The 16348-nt window shown below is 24.9% G+C and overlaps 3 protein-coding genes across 3 annotated transcripts; 1 reads left to right on the top strand and 2 right to left on the bottom strand.

Annotated features, from left to right (window-relative positions):
* Positions 1–585: 585 nt before the first annotated feature.
* On the bottom strand, positions 586–3336 carry MKS88_005106 (rhomboid protease ROM8; the record flags this gene model as incomplete). The annotated part of the gene is made up of 4 exons (XM_067218337.1): positions 586–740; positions 1005–1142; positions 1327–1527; positions 1848–3336. 4 exons carry the CDS (start codon positions 3334–3336, stop codon positions 586–588), a joined length of 1983 nt encoding a protein of 660 aa, XP_067071481.1.
* A 3814-nt stretch (positions 3337–7150) lies between these two features.
* On the top strand, positions 7151–9240 carry MKS88_005105 (DnaJ protein; the record flags this gene model as incomplete). Its single annotated transcript, XM_067218336.1, has 2 exons — positions 7151–8638; positions 9178–9240. The coding sequence occupies 2 exons, from the start codon at positions 7151–7153 to the stop codon at positions 9238–9240; spliced, it is 1551 nt and encodes a 516-aa protein (XP_067071480.1).
* A 1266-nt stretch (positions 9241–10506) lies between these two features.
* MKS88_005104 (plastid replication-repair enzyme) lies at positions 10507–16173 on the bottom strand (the record flags this gene model as incomplete). Its single annotated transcript, XM_067218335.1, has 1 exon — positions 10507–16173. The coding sequence occupies one exon, from the start codon at positions 16171–16173 to the stop codon at positions 10507–10509; it is 5667 nt and encodes a 1888-aa protein (XP_067071479.1).
* Positions 16174–16348: the final 175 nt, after the last annotated feature.

The following is a 16348-nucleotide window of genomic DNA, read 5'->3' as shown; positions in this document are numbered from 1 at the left end:
TTTTTTCTAAATAATTATATATGTTTCTAAATAAATATATATATATATTTATGCATATTCGCTACTTTTCCGGAAGAATTAAAAATATTTTTAATAAATAAATAATCATAATTTTAAATATGAAAAATTACATATAAAAGTTTACATTAAAGCTTATTTTATTTTGAAAAATGTAAATATATAAAAAAAAAGCGTATTATTAATTCATTAATCTAATAGTAGGCAAAAAAAAAGAAAAAATATATAATCAAGACAAACTTATCTTTTCCTTTATTCAAACAAAAAAAAAAAAAAAAAAGGAAAAAAAAAGACAAAAACATCTTTATCCTAGGTACATATCATGCTTATATAATGAGTACACATGAATATATATAATATGTACATTAAAAAATAATATAAAATTTGAAAGAGTTATTACACGCATTTATGAGGGGGGAAAAAAAAATCTTTAACATTAAAGAATACTTGTATAATTAAACCGTATCCATTATATATATTATATGCACTATTTATATCAGTTTTTTTTTTTTTTTTGGTTTTTCTTAATTAAATGGATCGGATGAAAATTAATTTCCTTTAAAAAATTTAATTTGGACATTTTTGGACAACGTATGTTGATATATATATAGCAGCACCTAAACTTGTTATAAGAAACACTAAGGATAAAATTTGAATTAATAAATTATTCTTCAAAAAGTATTTCAATTGATTACGTTTTAAAATTACGCCAATTAAAAATCCTACGGAAACGGGGAAAAAAAAATTGTCAATACAGCATGTGTGTGTATATAAGCGTATGTATATACATCCGTATTGATGCCTATATATATACATTACACGAATGAATACAAACAAAAATACACACATCAACAAAATACATACATAAAAATTATTACCTCCCAGGAAACCAAAAAAATGGCTATAAATATTAATACTGATTGTGTTTAAAGAGAATTTGAGAAATAAAAGAAGAAAAAAAAAACAAAATAGATGTACACTAATACTAATTTTATCTACATTAAAATTAGTCATCATTAAAATTTCGGAAAAAAATATTCCAATAATTCCGGCAGAGCTGCTACTGCTTTCAGTTGTTGAATAGCAATACGTTAATGGAGAGGACAGTATTATTCCATATATACCTACAAAAAAAAAAAAAAAAAAAAAAAAATTAAAATATAATAATAAGTATGTTACACGTACCATATGCAGGCTCATGATCATATCCTCATATACATTCATGCCTAAATTTTCCATTTTTCAATAACATATTGTGCTTTCTTTTTTTGTTTTATCCTTTTCATTTCTCATTTTTCTTTCCCTAACCTGCAAATACATATACTAAAAAAACAACATATGTTCCATAGAGATATTCTAGTAAGAAACCAACTGTTAATTGAACATACGTATTTGCACAAATATGATTAAAATTTGAATGCAAAAACAAGGCTGTATAAAGGCGATAAAACTCCGCCTTCTTAAAAATATTATGTGGAAAATTACTACCAAAATTCTTTAACGAATCATCTAAAAGGAGGAAAAAGAAAAAAATTTTTAAGTAATATATGCTCGTTCACACTCACACATATTTTATGGACTTATTTTACGCTACACATAAAAAAAAAGGAGGGAAATAACACTAAAATTGATATTTGCGTCTCCCCTTATACATAAGTATATACGAATACAAATGTGTGTGCGGAAAAGGATAAAAATACACATACACATATAAATATGTATACCCATATATGTAATATTAGCCTATGTGTGCATATATATGCTTGCGCATACACACGCATGTACAAAGACTCATGGGTTTGTTTTCTAATTTTTTAAAGTATAAATACTTGAAGGAGTTAAAGAGATATCAGACTTCACAGATATAAGTAGAATAAATACTATCCATTGAATAAATGTAACATATAGAATTAAACTGAATATGGAAAATTGCGGAAATATTCTATAAATCATTTTTTTTAATGTATTTTCTTTATTATTATAAAGATATATTTTTTCTTCTTCTAAATTATCCAAATCATTTTTATGAATAGTTCTATAAAAATGATCGTTAAATTGACCATTTTTAGAAACAGTACAATCATTATTTAAAAATATAATTATTTTTTCTTTCCTTTTTCTTATTGTTTTTTTGCGAAATATAAAATATCTTCGATTACAACATAAGGTGCTTTTAATTTTACTTAAATGTTTTACAAATTTTCCTTCCAATTTACTTGTACTTAAATAATCTTTTAGACGCTTTTCATCTTTCATTTTCCCGCTTTTTTCTGCATCTTGTAAATCACTTACATGTAATTCTTTACTGTCCGTAAGAAAATGTTTTATAGAATTTTTAGCGTTTGTTATATTTTCACTACTAAACATGTCTTCATCTTTATTTTTCTCTTTAATATCTACTACATATTCATCTAATGTTCCTTTCATATCATGCTTTTCTTTTTTTATTTTAGCTTTTTTCTGTTTTCTTCTTCTAAAATTATATCTTTTAATATTTTTATAATAATACGGACCTTTTTCATTATCATTTAAAAAATTTAAAAACTTCGCATTATCTGTACATATACTGCTTTTATTTAGTGTTCGTTCATGTTTATCATTCATTGTCATAGACAGAGTCGATCTTTTTTTTGATTTATCATAATGACTTTTTTTGTTAATTTTATAACTTACTTTTAAAGACATATATTCATGATGATCTGATGACATTTCTTCATATGTACTGCTCGTTTTAAATTTTTTTCCTCTTTTCATGTAATTATATTTATATCTTCCTCTTTCTAAATAATTATCACTATGATTTTTAACCCTACTTTTGTCATTCTCTGACGTGTAAAACTTTACAGTATTGTTACTGTTTAAATTTAATAATTCATCCTTTCGACGTTCTTTTTCTTCTTCAGAATAACCATAAGCTCGGTCGTCTTCATCATCTTCTTCTTCATCGTCTTCATCATCTTCTTCCTCTTCTTCTTCTTCTTCTTCTTCTTGTTCAGCTTCTTTCTTTTTCTTTCCTTTTTTTTTTTCTTGCGAATTTTCTGTATGTTCTCCCTTATTTTTGTTATTTTTATCATTATTACGTTTCTCGTCGTTATTGTTTAACGAATTTTTGTTTTTTTTTCTTTCATTCTTTTTTATTACATTTTCACTATCATCATCGTTTCTATTGGTATAGTTGTTGTTACTAGAGTTTCCATTAATCTTTCCAGTGCTTCCTTTCTTTTTATCGTCCTCATCGTCGTCGTCGTCTATTTTTTCTCTCTTATCTTTTGATTCTAAAAATGCCTTTGCATTTGCACCAGACTCTTTTTCCTCCATTCTTTAGTTATATACATATATATATATAACACCTTTTTCTCTATATGTATATTTTTTTTTTTATTTTCGTATACCTAAATTTTTTTTTTATTTTGGTTTCATAAATTTGCACAAAAAAAAATTAAAATAAAATACATCAACATGGTAAAAAGGTGTGCACAGTCTATTTTCCATTAAATACATATAATTAATAAAAATTATGTAACGTACAAATAAGGGGGGAAAAAAAAAAAATTTAATTTCCTTATAACACCTTTACTATTTTATTAAAATGAAATGGCCATAACAACTATGTTCTTCATTTATGTTTACTTCATCAAATAAATTTTTCCCATTTATGAAATAAATATAATTTTTATGTTAAAATGTATGTATTAAAGTGTACATATCAAAATGTACATATCAAAATGTACATATCAAAATGTACATATCAAAATGTACATATCAAAATGTATGTATTAAAATGTATGTATTAAAATGTACGTATTTAATTATACGTATTAAAATGTATGTTTTAAGGTATACATATTAAAATGTACCTACTGAAAAATGTACATATTAAAATGTATGTAATAAATTGTACATAATAAAATTCACGAAATAAAATATACGAAATAATATAAATACATATATTTATTAAAATATATATATAAAAATATAGATATCAAAACATACATATTAAAACATCCATTTTAATAATTTACTTATTAAATATAAACATAATACATAAAATTTGCGTAAATATATATATTTCTTTTTTTCGTTTTCTTATTTTTTATCTCGTTATATAAGTGTACGCATATGTATTATGCATATATATGTACACAGATGAATCATATTTTTTAGTTAAAATTTTGTTCAAAATTTTCATTATTCAGTCATTTTCAAAATTTGTGTAACCAGCATGACAATATTTATTTTTTGCATTCTTAATAATTTAATTTTAAAAATTTATTAAAAATAAAAAAATTAGGAAAAATAAAAAATTTATGTATCAAAACAAATCAGTTTATTAGCAAATAGTGTTATTCAAAATTTTAAAGTCTTTATTAAATAAAAAAGTGAAGCACAAAATTTAAAAAAAAAAATGGAAGTTTTTTTTAAAAATTATTATAAATACTATAAAACATATATTATATAGATATATATACATTTATATTTTTATATAATAAATTGAAGCTGCGAATTTTGATTTAATTTTTAGGCAATTTTTCATAGATTAATTAAAAAAAAAAAAGTTAGGGTGATACTTCAAATAATAGTTACCCAAAATCTCTTAACTTTAGAAATATTTTTTAGAAATTTTAAAAATTGGTTATGGTTATATTTTTTTGTCATATTCCATATTCCTTTAACAATTATGTGTTCTTACGTTTGTTTATTATATATTTGAATTACGTAATATATAATATGGTGAGTTGTTTGTACTGTGGTGTAATGCATATATATATATATATATACTTATGATAAATATATATTTATATATACTTGCATAATTGTATACCTGAACTAGTACATATTTTAATCATGATTTTTTTTGTAATGTTCTTATTTCAACGTAAAATTTTTTTTTTTCTCCATTTGGTACGCGCATATATATTTTATTTTTTAATTTACATTTTCTCTTATTCATATTTTATGCATTATTTATTTAACTGCAAATGTTTTTAAATAACGAAGAAAAATCTATGTTACATAAAGTAAAACGTTTTTGTTAATGTTACAAAATTATGTATATGTTTATACATATAAATCGTATCACATGTGTAAATACTTTCCAGCAGAATAAATTAATCTGTAAATTGTTAAATTTATTTTTATATAAATTAAAAAAAAATCAACTTACGTGAAATGAAAATAAATATGTAGAATGTGCATGGTACAGTACTACTACCTCTGATATTTCTCACATGTACACTCGCATTTCCTTGCTACGCATTATAACATAAAAAAAGAAGAGTATAATACAATTAATGGAAGGAGCGAATTTAAATGACACATACGAGTATTACTTCTCGTAGCTAAGAGTGATATAATGCTCGTTTTAAAATAGAAGTAAACAAATAATGTATACTTAAAAAAAAATATAATAAATATTTGTTATAAAAAGTTTTTTCTAAAGTTATAAAGAATTAATGTAGAATTTTAATTACTCTCCTTTTTTTATTATAAACAATATATATTCAACAAATTTTTACATAAAACACGGTCTGTAGAACTGATGTTTTTTTTTTTTTACTGTCGCTCCTTTATTTTCTTCGAGTTGTAGTTCTGTTATTCTATTAATTTGAAGTTTCTCAAAACTTAGCCATATGCAATTGTTGGGTAGAAAAGAATAAATATATAATTCCTAACTCTACTACACTTTTTTTTTTATTTTTTTTATATTCATTTTTAGTTTAAAATATAGCTTGTTAATATTTGCAACATTGTTTCCGTATGGTTTCATTTAATGTTACTCTTACTGTTACTGTTATTGATATTGTTTCTTTTTTTTTTTTTTTTTTTTTAAATAAAATATGCCGCATTTTTATAATTGAATACAAAATAACACCGTACAAGCAGTAATAATATAGAACAAAAAAAGTGCATTCAAGTATACATGTATGCACATATGGCTACTCCACTGTTGTGATAAAAGGTATGTCTCACATGTCCTTTTGTTCTTACATGTGTTTGTTTGTATTTTTGAAATATTTCTAAATGTACCTTTCCTTTAAGATACAAAATTTAAAATAAATAAATGTGAGGCTTTTTGTTAAATCCCTTTAACACATCCATGAAAATAAAATTGGTTTATTATTTCTATAGTACAATAATAAATTACAAATTTTGACTTTTTAGATACAACTAACAGTTTGTATAAATGAAGTTTTATATTTTTTATGTTTTCCTTATTATACCTGTTTAAATGTTGGGTGGTGAGCTAAAATTTCATTTCTTCTTCATAAAGTAACTTATTTTTTATATAATAGGGGACTTAAGATCAATACATTCCGTATATGTGAATATTTATTATAAACAAACGTGTATACATACATTCATAAATGCATGTTGTCATCCTTTCAGATTTCATGCATTCACACATTTGTGTATACGTACTGCACACGGACAACGTTTATTAATTAATTCCTTTTACTTTTATTCAGAGCATCAGGTATGCACAAATTGCTTAGCTATTTTTCCAGATGTTCATTTTTATCAATCTTTTAATTATTTTAATGAAAATGAAAAGGTTTAATATTAAAGATTTAATTCTAAGAATGTCAGATATTAAATTGAAGTCGATGATAAAAATATCGTAAATGCACCAAAAATTTTTATCCTTTCCTTTTTCTTTATCTCTTTAACACGTTCTTTTTGTTTATTTGCTTATATGTTTATATGTTTATTTCTTTATTTCTTTAATTCTTTCTTTTTCTTTTTCTTTTTCTTTTTTTTAAAATTAAAACATTTAATAAAAGTTATAAAAATGAAATGTAAATAATATTAAAAATGGATATTAAATTCAAAAAAATGGCATATAAAAAAAAATTTTGAAGGTAATGGGAAAAAGAAAAAAGAAAAAAGTGTCAATAATTAAAGAAAAAAAAAAAAAAAGGTAAACAGGCAGGAGCAAAAAAAGCAACAAGCAAAAGGAGGGAAAAACGTATTAAAAAGGATGCAGAATATAGCTAAAAAGCCATCAAAAGGTAATTAAAAAGCAGTTAAAAAGCCATCAGAAAGCAGTCAAAAAACAGTTGAAGTGAGAAGCCATAAACTTAACAAAAGGACATGCTAAAAAGCAAAAAAATGCATATGGGAAAGAGTTGAAATGGATTTTTTTTCATTAGCTTCAAATTTGCAGCAAATAGCCATTGGAGGAGTGAATTTTGTTAATAACAAATTACGAAAGAAAAGTTCAAATTGTGAATGTAACTACGTTACATATATAATTATAGGTGAAAATGAAATACAACCATATGATATTAATATGTTTTTCTTTCCATTTAAAATGTGCACAAAAATAAAATTGAAGGAGTTTAAAGAATACTTCCCTTTTAAGGGTAGCATTATTTTTCGATTTAAAATTCCTTTAACAGATTTAATTGATGTTATAAATGAAGGTATAATAAATAACGTTCCTCTGTTAAAAGATAAAGGAAATAGAAAAAACTTAGATGAACATATAATATCTGATGAAAACGAAATAAAAAATATATTAAGACAAGATAATATAAATCATGTGTGGGTAGATGTAACAAATGAAGAAGCTTATATCCCCACATTCCATGGAAATATTGTAGCAAAAGTATTGTTTATTAATCATGAAAATTATAAAAATTATAATGATATCTACATAAAAAATTTTAAGAATTATGAATGTTCTTCGCAAATTTATAATGTAAACGAAAAAAGTATGTGTTCATATAAATTAATAAAAGAGAAAAGTAAAAAGAATGATGCAGACCGTTGTGATATAATGAAGAATGAAGAATTTAACGAAAAGGTAAAAACAGAATCACGCCAAAACAACCTTTTAAACTTTAATTATTCTATTGATAATACTGTTAATTTTCATAATGCCATGAGGAATTATGAACAGAATGTTATTTCCAATGAAGAGTATGAAAATAAGCGGATGCAAGAAAAGGAAAAAGAAGATACTGATGATAATAATTTGGAGGAATATAACATTTTTCAAAATGTAAATAAGGAAAAACATTTTTTAAAAGAAAGAAAGAATAGCCATATTTTAAACACTTATTGTGAAGATAATCGAATAAGCAGATATAATCAAAATGAAAATATTAAAATGAAAATAAATAAGAAAGCATCCCAAGAGAAAAATAATTTCAATGACCATATTTTAGAAAAACATAGTTACACTAATACACCTAAAATTTTTCTATCACCATACAACACGAATAATCAGAATAATCAGGTTGATATTCCAAAAATGAATTACAAAAGTGTTAGCACTGATGAAAAACAAGATGCTATTAAGGAAAACGTTAGTAACCGCTTGCAGGAATTAAAAGATTTTAGACATCAGGAGGAAGAAAAATTTAAAGAAAAAGTTGTTATATCTGAAAAAATTAAAAAACAAATTGTTAAATGGTCGAAAAATTCAGATGATACTTATAAAGATATAAAGGTAATGTTAAGCACTTTAAATGATGTCTTATGGGAAAATTCCGAATGGAAACATGTACCTATGTCAGATTTAATTACAAATACGTTAACTGTTAAAAAAACGTATAAAAACGCTATATTATTATGTCACCCCGATAAACACAGGGATAAGTCAGTTGAGCGTGTGGTAATGCCATATTTATACATATAAACCTACGCGTTCATTCGTGCATAAATATGTAGATATATTTATGTCAATATGTGTAAACATATATACGTAAAAATGTTATTTGTTTATATACATATTTATGTTCATCTAAATAACGAACTGACTAAACAAATTGTACGTCAAAAAATATTTAACTTAAAAAAAGAAGGGAAAAATAGAAGAACGCTTGAGAAATTATTGCACATTTAAAAAAAAAACAAAAAATACAGATAATTAATAAATCTAAAGAATGAATTGACAGTTAAAGAGTAAAAAATAAATGAAAGTATTTCATAATAAAAATATAAAAAAATTAGTAAATCAGACGAAGAAAAACACATATGCATAAGTATATATGTACCTATATGTATGAAAACAAGTGTGCATTTTACAAAAATGAAATTATGTTCGACCGCGTCAGAATTATTATGACAAGCGCAGCAAAATAACATATAAGTATATATATGTACATATGCATACATAACACATGCACTCATATATATGTTCTCCTTTTTCAGCTTAGAGCAGAAATGATTTTCCAAGCATTAAACAATGCCTATAAAGAAAAAAGACACATCTAACATTATGGACAAGTGCAACTACGAATGTATACTTTACATGCATATAAACATTATAAGCAGTATATAAAAAGCTAATAATTTTATTTTTTCGCAATTATTTTTTTAAAATGTACAAAAATGAAAAGTGCAGTAATAGGTATCACTGATTGATGGTTTTTATATATTTGATCGTTTTACTTTTACTTTTAGTTTTAGATTTAATTTTAATTTTTTTTCCTTTTTTTTTCTTTTTTTTTTTGTATAAAATGTTTATCCATGCATTATAAAAAGCTACTAGCTTTGGTACATATGCATATGAATAAACATATATTAATTTATAATGATATTTATATCCATTTCAATTTTATGCTTTATCCGTTGTCTTTTCATTTTCCTTTTATTGTTGATATATGATGGTATAAACATTACAAACTTTTTGAAACAGTCTTGAAAATTAAACATTTTGATCAAATTTATTATTTTAGTAATTTATTATAAATGAAAAAAACAATGTCTTTTTTCAAATGGACAAACGAGCGATCGCTCTCGACAATTTAATTTAATATAAATTAATTTTTTTCTTAAATTTCAAAGTTTATTTTTTCAGATAATGTTCTAATTTTTGGTGCACTACATACACATACATTTATTTCAATATATCACAGTTCATTCATAATTTTCAGTTTATCCATTTAAATGGTATATTGCTTTATACATATATGTTTATCGTCTCAAATACGCTAGAACTATTTTTCCTTAATTAGGTTTACCTTTCTTTGCACCTAAACATTATGAAACTTCTTAATAATTAGTATATATATATATATATATACATTATACGTACTAAATTTAGTCTTATCATCTTTTAATTTTACGCAAGGTCACCCTCATTATTTCATTACAATTCGTAAAACTATCTGTTTTACAAAAAAAAAAAAAGCATACCCTGTGGAACTCTCATTCCACTTATTCAGCAAATAACTTCATTATGATTCTATTTAATATTGCATTTTATCGCCTAGTTACTTATAGCCCATTTCGTATTAAAAGATTTACTAAATGGTTACCCCTAAACCGTTAACAGGAATCTCTAAATAATGAACATGATAATCCAGTCCCAAACAAAGCATACATAATACGGAATATTACGTACGACATATTACATACAACATATTACGCACGACATATTACGTATGACATACTACATACGACTTATATACCAAACCCCTTTCAAAACAGTCCTTACAAAACAATACCAATCAATGATTTGCTTATCCCTAAGTCCTTCTAATCCTTGGAACCCCAGTTTTGAGCTATTTTGGCCGAAACTTCGCATTTGACCTTTTTCAAAAAGAAGGAAGCAGAATTTTCCATTGATTCTACCAAAATTTTTAGGGCCTCTTCTTGATTTTTTCTATCAACTTCGATGATAATTTCATCATGCACACAAAGAATTATTTTGCCGTTAATATGTTTTAAATTTTTATACAATTCCACTAGAGATAACTTTAATATATCAGCACATGTTCCCTGAACAGGATAATTCAAGGCTTTTGTAAAAGAAAAATATGGAAAAACAACCTTTCTATTGGATAAAGTGCAGTATTCTAAAGCTTTGGTTTGTCTTATTTGATTATGCCATCTATATATACCCTTATAATGTTCAAAAAAGGAATTGTAAAAATATAAGCATTGATCTAGATTCATATTTATATTGTAATAAGTATTTGCATAATTTTTTAAATTTACATAATTCATACCATATATCAACCCAAAATTAATAGCTTTTGCTATATGTCTATCCTCTTTATTTATATCATCTATTCCTTTCTTCGTTATTATACTAGCTGTTAAAGTATGTAAATCAATATTATTATTATAAGCCTTAAGCATAATATCGTCATTCGTAATTTCAGCAGCAATTTTTAACTCTATCTGTTTAAAATCCGCTATAATAAATACATTATTCTCATTAGGAATAAAAATTTCTCTAATATTTTTTTGCCTCGGTATTTGTTGTAAATTCGGTTTTTCACTACTAAATCTACCTGAAAAAGTTTTTAGCTGATTAAACGTTGTATGTATTTTATTCGTTTTATTATTTATATGTAAAGGTAATTTTAAATAAAATGCTGAATATAATTTGTATAATCTTCTATAATTTCTTAATAAGACAACTTCTTTATGATTCAAAAAATTTTTCAAATTAGAGTCAGATGTATTCTCAATTAGCTTATTAGAAATATCTCTGACATTGTTATTTTGTAATGCCTTTAATACTTGTTGTTGTGAATTAACATTTATTTCATTGTCTTTTAGTTCTGCTTTTAATTTACTCTTTTCTTCATTTAATTCGGCCAATATTTCATTAGTACTTTTATTTAGGCTTTCTAAATCAACTTTTACCCCATTTAGTTCCATGTCACAGACGGGTAAAATGCATTTATTTTCTATATCATTTACTGTGTCCATACTTTCTTTGTGTATTTCGTTTTTTAATTTTTTATATAATTTTAACAAACAGCTAGAATCACGTGCAGCGTAAAATAACTGGTTATTATTTAAAAGCGAATTATTCCACACACTATTTTGTTGCTGCTTATCTAGACTAACATTTAAGTACTTCTCAACAATATTATTTAATTTAAAGCCGAACATATTTATATTTTTATCTAAGAGTTTACTAGCTATATATGTATCAAATATGTTTTCAATTTTTAAATTGTTATACATCAAAAATTTTGTGTCAAATTTTCCATTCTGTATAATTTTTACAATATTTACATCTTCTAACATTTCCTTCAATCCATTTAAAATTTTACTATTACTTATATTAAACATATCATAAATTATTACGGGATAATTTTCAACTGCAATCTGAATTAACCGAATTTGTTCATCAAATACTTCCAATCCTGTTGTTTCAATATCTAACCCACAATATTTTATATTTTTATATATATAATTTATTTTTGCATTATAGTTATGATCATTTATAATAAAGAATCTTGTCTCTATATCATCATCAAATTTTTTCTTTGGTTCATAATAATCAAAATTTTCGTTCAAAATTGCTTTGTCCTCATTATACAACTTGAAAGCACCATTTCTTCTTACTATATTATTATCAACGTTAATTATATTATCATCAATATACATTTTCGTAACTTCCTCTCCATATATAGCTTCCAATTCCTGGGAATGTGGTTCACAGTAACTACGAAGCGTTGTAACATCAGTTGGGGTACTACTTATACTACTTGTACTACTGCTCGAATTATTCATATTACTGTTACTATTCACTGTACCACCGTCAAATGGGCATATATCCGTCCCGTTTTTTGAATATTCCGTATTTAGTATACAAGGAAAATTGTCTCTATTATATGCAGTTTCCCTTTGATAACTACTATTATCAGTTGTAGTACTAATATTACTTACCAGTGTTGCAGAGCCCTTATTTACACTACCACAACTATTATTTTTTGTTCCTTTGTGTGTGCCTTGTATTTTATTTCCTTCATCATATGTAACTGTTATGTACTCCTTAGGAATATTTTGTAAAATATTTATAAATATGCCAATTTTTTTTAAATTTTTCCCAGCCGTTTTTATGTTTAACTTATTTTTCTTAATAAAATTTCGAATATCTTTTATCGTGGAATTATTATGTATCACCAAATTTCTCATCGATATGGTTACTACTCTATTCTTTGACTTTTTGTTTTTATCATCTTTTATTTCTTCACATAATTTTATTAACCTCTCTTTACTTAATTCGTAGGAAGGAATTATATCATTATTCTCACCTTCTACTGCACTTTTGTTTTTGCTCAAATGTTCGGTTGTACGTGAAATATTACTAGAATCGGTATGACCTGTACTATTATTTGTTTCTTCATTTTTTACGCTTTTTTTTACATTTAATAATAAATCCTTCGAGTTTCCATTTTCTGGTGGTACGTTCTTATTTGTGTTACTTGTATTTATACACTGTTCCTGGTTATCATCACCTTTATCGTGTATGTTCATTTCTTTTATTTGCTCATCATCCCTATTTTCTTTGCAATGCGTTAAGTTGCTGCCTTTATTTTGTTTATTATTACTTGAAATGATTTGTGAGCCACCTTCACTATTATCATTTTTGCTACTTTTACTATTAATTTTGTTATTTAGTTGATTATTATCTATCATGTTTGTTACACTTAGATCAACATTACTACTAGTGCGAAGTTTTTTTATAGAATGTTTTGATTGATATTCATCGGATAGATGTTTCATGTATTCGTATTCATCGCAGAGAGTAAAATTTAGGTTACTACTAGGAGTACCAATAGGATACATAAAATTAGAATTCGAAGATGATATATTCTTTGAGACATAGCTATTACCTGAAAATGAATCATTTAAATAGCTAACTGGCATTTCTTTTATGGTCATATTTTCCTTATTATACAGGTAAGGTATTCTGCCTAAACTCCCTTTAAATCTATTTTTTTTAATATCTATAAAAAATATAGTTTCATTAGTTTTAGATACATGTCTTTGAATAATAAACACATTATCTGCTTCTTGAGTAGATTTTACACTACCAAAAACTGAAGAAATAGTGAGTAAATTATTGTCTTCTTTTCTTGGATGCACTACTAAAGTAATATGAACATTTTTATTTGTACTAAATGATCTAAAGTTATCAATAGCAATATTTTGTAGTTCATAAATGTCTGAAAACTTGTTAATATTGAGCATAAACTGTAAATTATCAATAATTATATGTTTGACATCGTAAGCGTACACAGCATAATCCATAGCATCTAGTACTTGATCAATATTTGTACTACCATGAAATTTTAAAAATTTTAAAGGTAATAATTCAAATTTATCTGCATATATATCAAATAAATCAATATTTTTTTCTAAATTTTTACCACAAAATTGATTTAACATTACCTTGCCTAATTTTATATTATTTATTTCAAATGAGCCCCATAGGGTAGATACACCCTGAATACAATAATCTAACGACAATTGAGAGAGAAGAGTAGTTTTACCTACCCCTGTTGGTCCTGTCCATATAGACAACTCCCCCATTCGTAATCCATATAGAAATTTATTTAATGAAGGAATTGTTTTACTTTTAATTCCATTTATTCTATCAGGATATTTTAGTTCTTCTAATATGTTTTGTCTTAAATCATTAAAATTTAATATTTGACTATGTTTTACTTTCTCACTATTATTGATGAAAAATTTTATATCTATATTGTGCTTCAAGCAATCGTTTGCATCCTTTACTACTATAGTGTTTGGTATATACATGATGTTATTTTCTATAAAATATAAGTTATTTAGCCTTTCTTCCTGGACATTTAATCCTTCCTTTAAACTTACATTTTCTTTTGGTATATTTTTTGCAGTTTCCTCCTTTCCACTATCATAGCTCCTATCTTCATGCTGAGGTTTTTCCATGTTCAACATTGTACTATTACTCAAGATATTGTCTGAAGAAAATGAATGCCTTTTTCCTTTTTCTTTATCTACATTTGTTGCATTTTTCTTCGTGCGCAAATTTTGAACGTTCGAAATTTTATCTCCATGGTCATTTCTCCCACAACTAGCTACGTCACTCTGCATACATAATGGATTACTCTGAGCTGAAGAAAGTAACAAGTTTCTCTTAATTAACATTTCTTTTTTTCTTTTTTCAAAAACTTCTTGATTTAAGTAATGCACATTTGCATCAGTTATTACATTTGTTCGTCCTAGGCCTATTTTATTTACAAAATTGAAAACACTTGTCTTCCCTGCTTTGTCAAAATCTAACCACATATGAATTTTTTTAAATTTCTCTAAATATGGCAACAAATAGATAGGCAAAGATTTTGAACCATTAGGTAAGGATATAGCAGAATAGTTTGTTTCTTGACTTACAGTCATAGCATCAATTTCACCTTCAGTCAAGACAACTTCATCTGCGTCATTAACTAAATGGTCGCCAAAGAAAAACAGCTTCATTTCCTCTTTAACATTTTTAGGGTATAATCTCATATATCCTTTATCTTTTAAACTTCTAACTTTTATTCTAATTACTTCGTAAGTATCTTTTTCATTCATATTATTTTTATTTCCATTTAATAAATCCATTGATTTCATATCATCAACTTTTTTTATAAAGGGAAAGATCAAACATTCATGTTTTTCAAATTTACCTGAATTGTCAAGTGAATAAAATTCCATTATAGAAAATCCTATATAATATTTCTTTATTGTTTCCATAGTTAATTTTCTTTCGTTAATTAAATAATCCCTTGCTTTTTCTGCTTCTTTTGAATAAAGTAAATTCATATTATACACCTTAACATCATTGAATGTAATTTTTTCTTCTTCATATGTATTGTTTACAACTGTATTTTCAAAATTACTAGTTACTAAATCCCCCATTTTTAATTTAAAATCATAGAAACTTCCTTTATATCCACATCTATGACAGTAGCTATTCCCTGTATTTTTAAAAATTTCATGTTTATACATATTGTCATATTTATATTTATGTGGAGGACAGAACGGGCAATATTTTAACGTTATTTTAATATCTGATTCTATATATTCATATTTCTTCCTATTTAAATAACTGTATACGTCATTTATATTTATTTTGTAATATTTTGACACAAAAGTGCTTGTAGCTTTTAGCTCATTTTTATATCCATTCTTATTATTACACTTACTCTTAATTTTATTCCTTTTACATAACTTATAATGTGGTTTCAAATAAAACTCATATGTCCCTACAGTCCTTATAAAGAACTTCTTTAAATTATTTTTTCTTTTCCTTACAAATTTACAATTACTTTTTAAATAAATGTCGTTTATTATTTGTCTATCTTTTAACTGTATTCCTAAAGACAAATGCACAAGTATAAGGTAAAAAAGGTAAAAATGGTACCGAAACATCTTTGCATAGGAATCATTTTAATGGTGCAGTAGCGCGACAGCTCCTCCCGAAAAGGAAAAAAAGAAATGAAAAAAGGAAGGCGGCTATTTGCATATAATCATGTAATCATGTAAGTGCGTACACTTGTACGATTAGATCAATACACTTATATATGCCCATATCTGATTAACGTAC

This window comes from Plasmodium brasilianum, chromosome 13 (genome assembly GCF_023973825.1).
Source record: "Plasmodium brasilianum strain Bolivian I chromosome 13, whole genome shotgun sequence".
Taxonomy (NCBI): domain Eukaryota; phylum Apicomplexa; class Aconoidasida; order Haemosporida; family Plasmodiidae; genus Plasmodium; species Plasmodium brasilianum.
The sequence above is the reverse complement of the archived record's forward strand: the minus strand, read 5'-3'. Positions and strand labels throughout refer to the sequence as shown.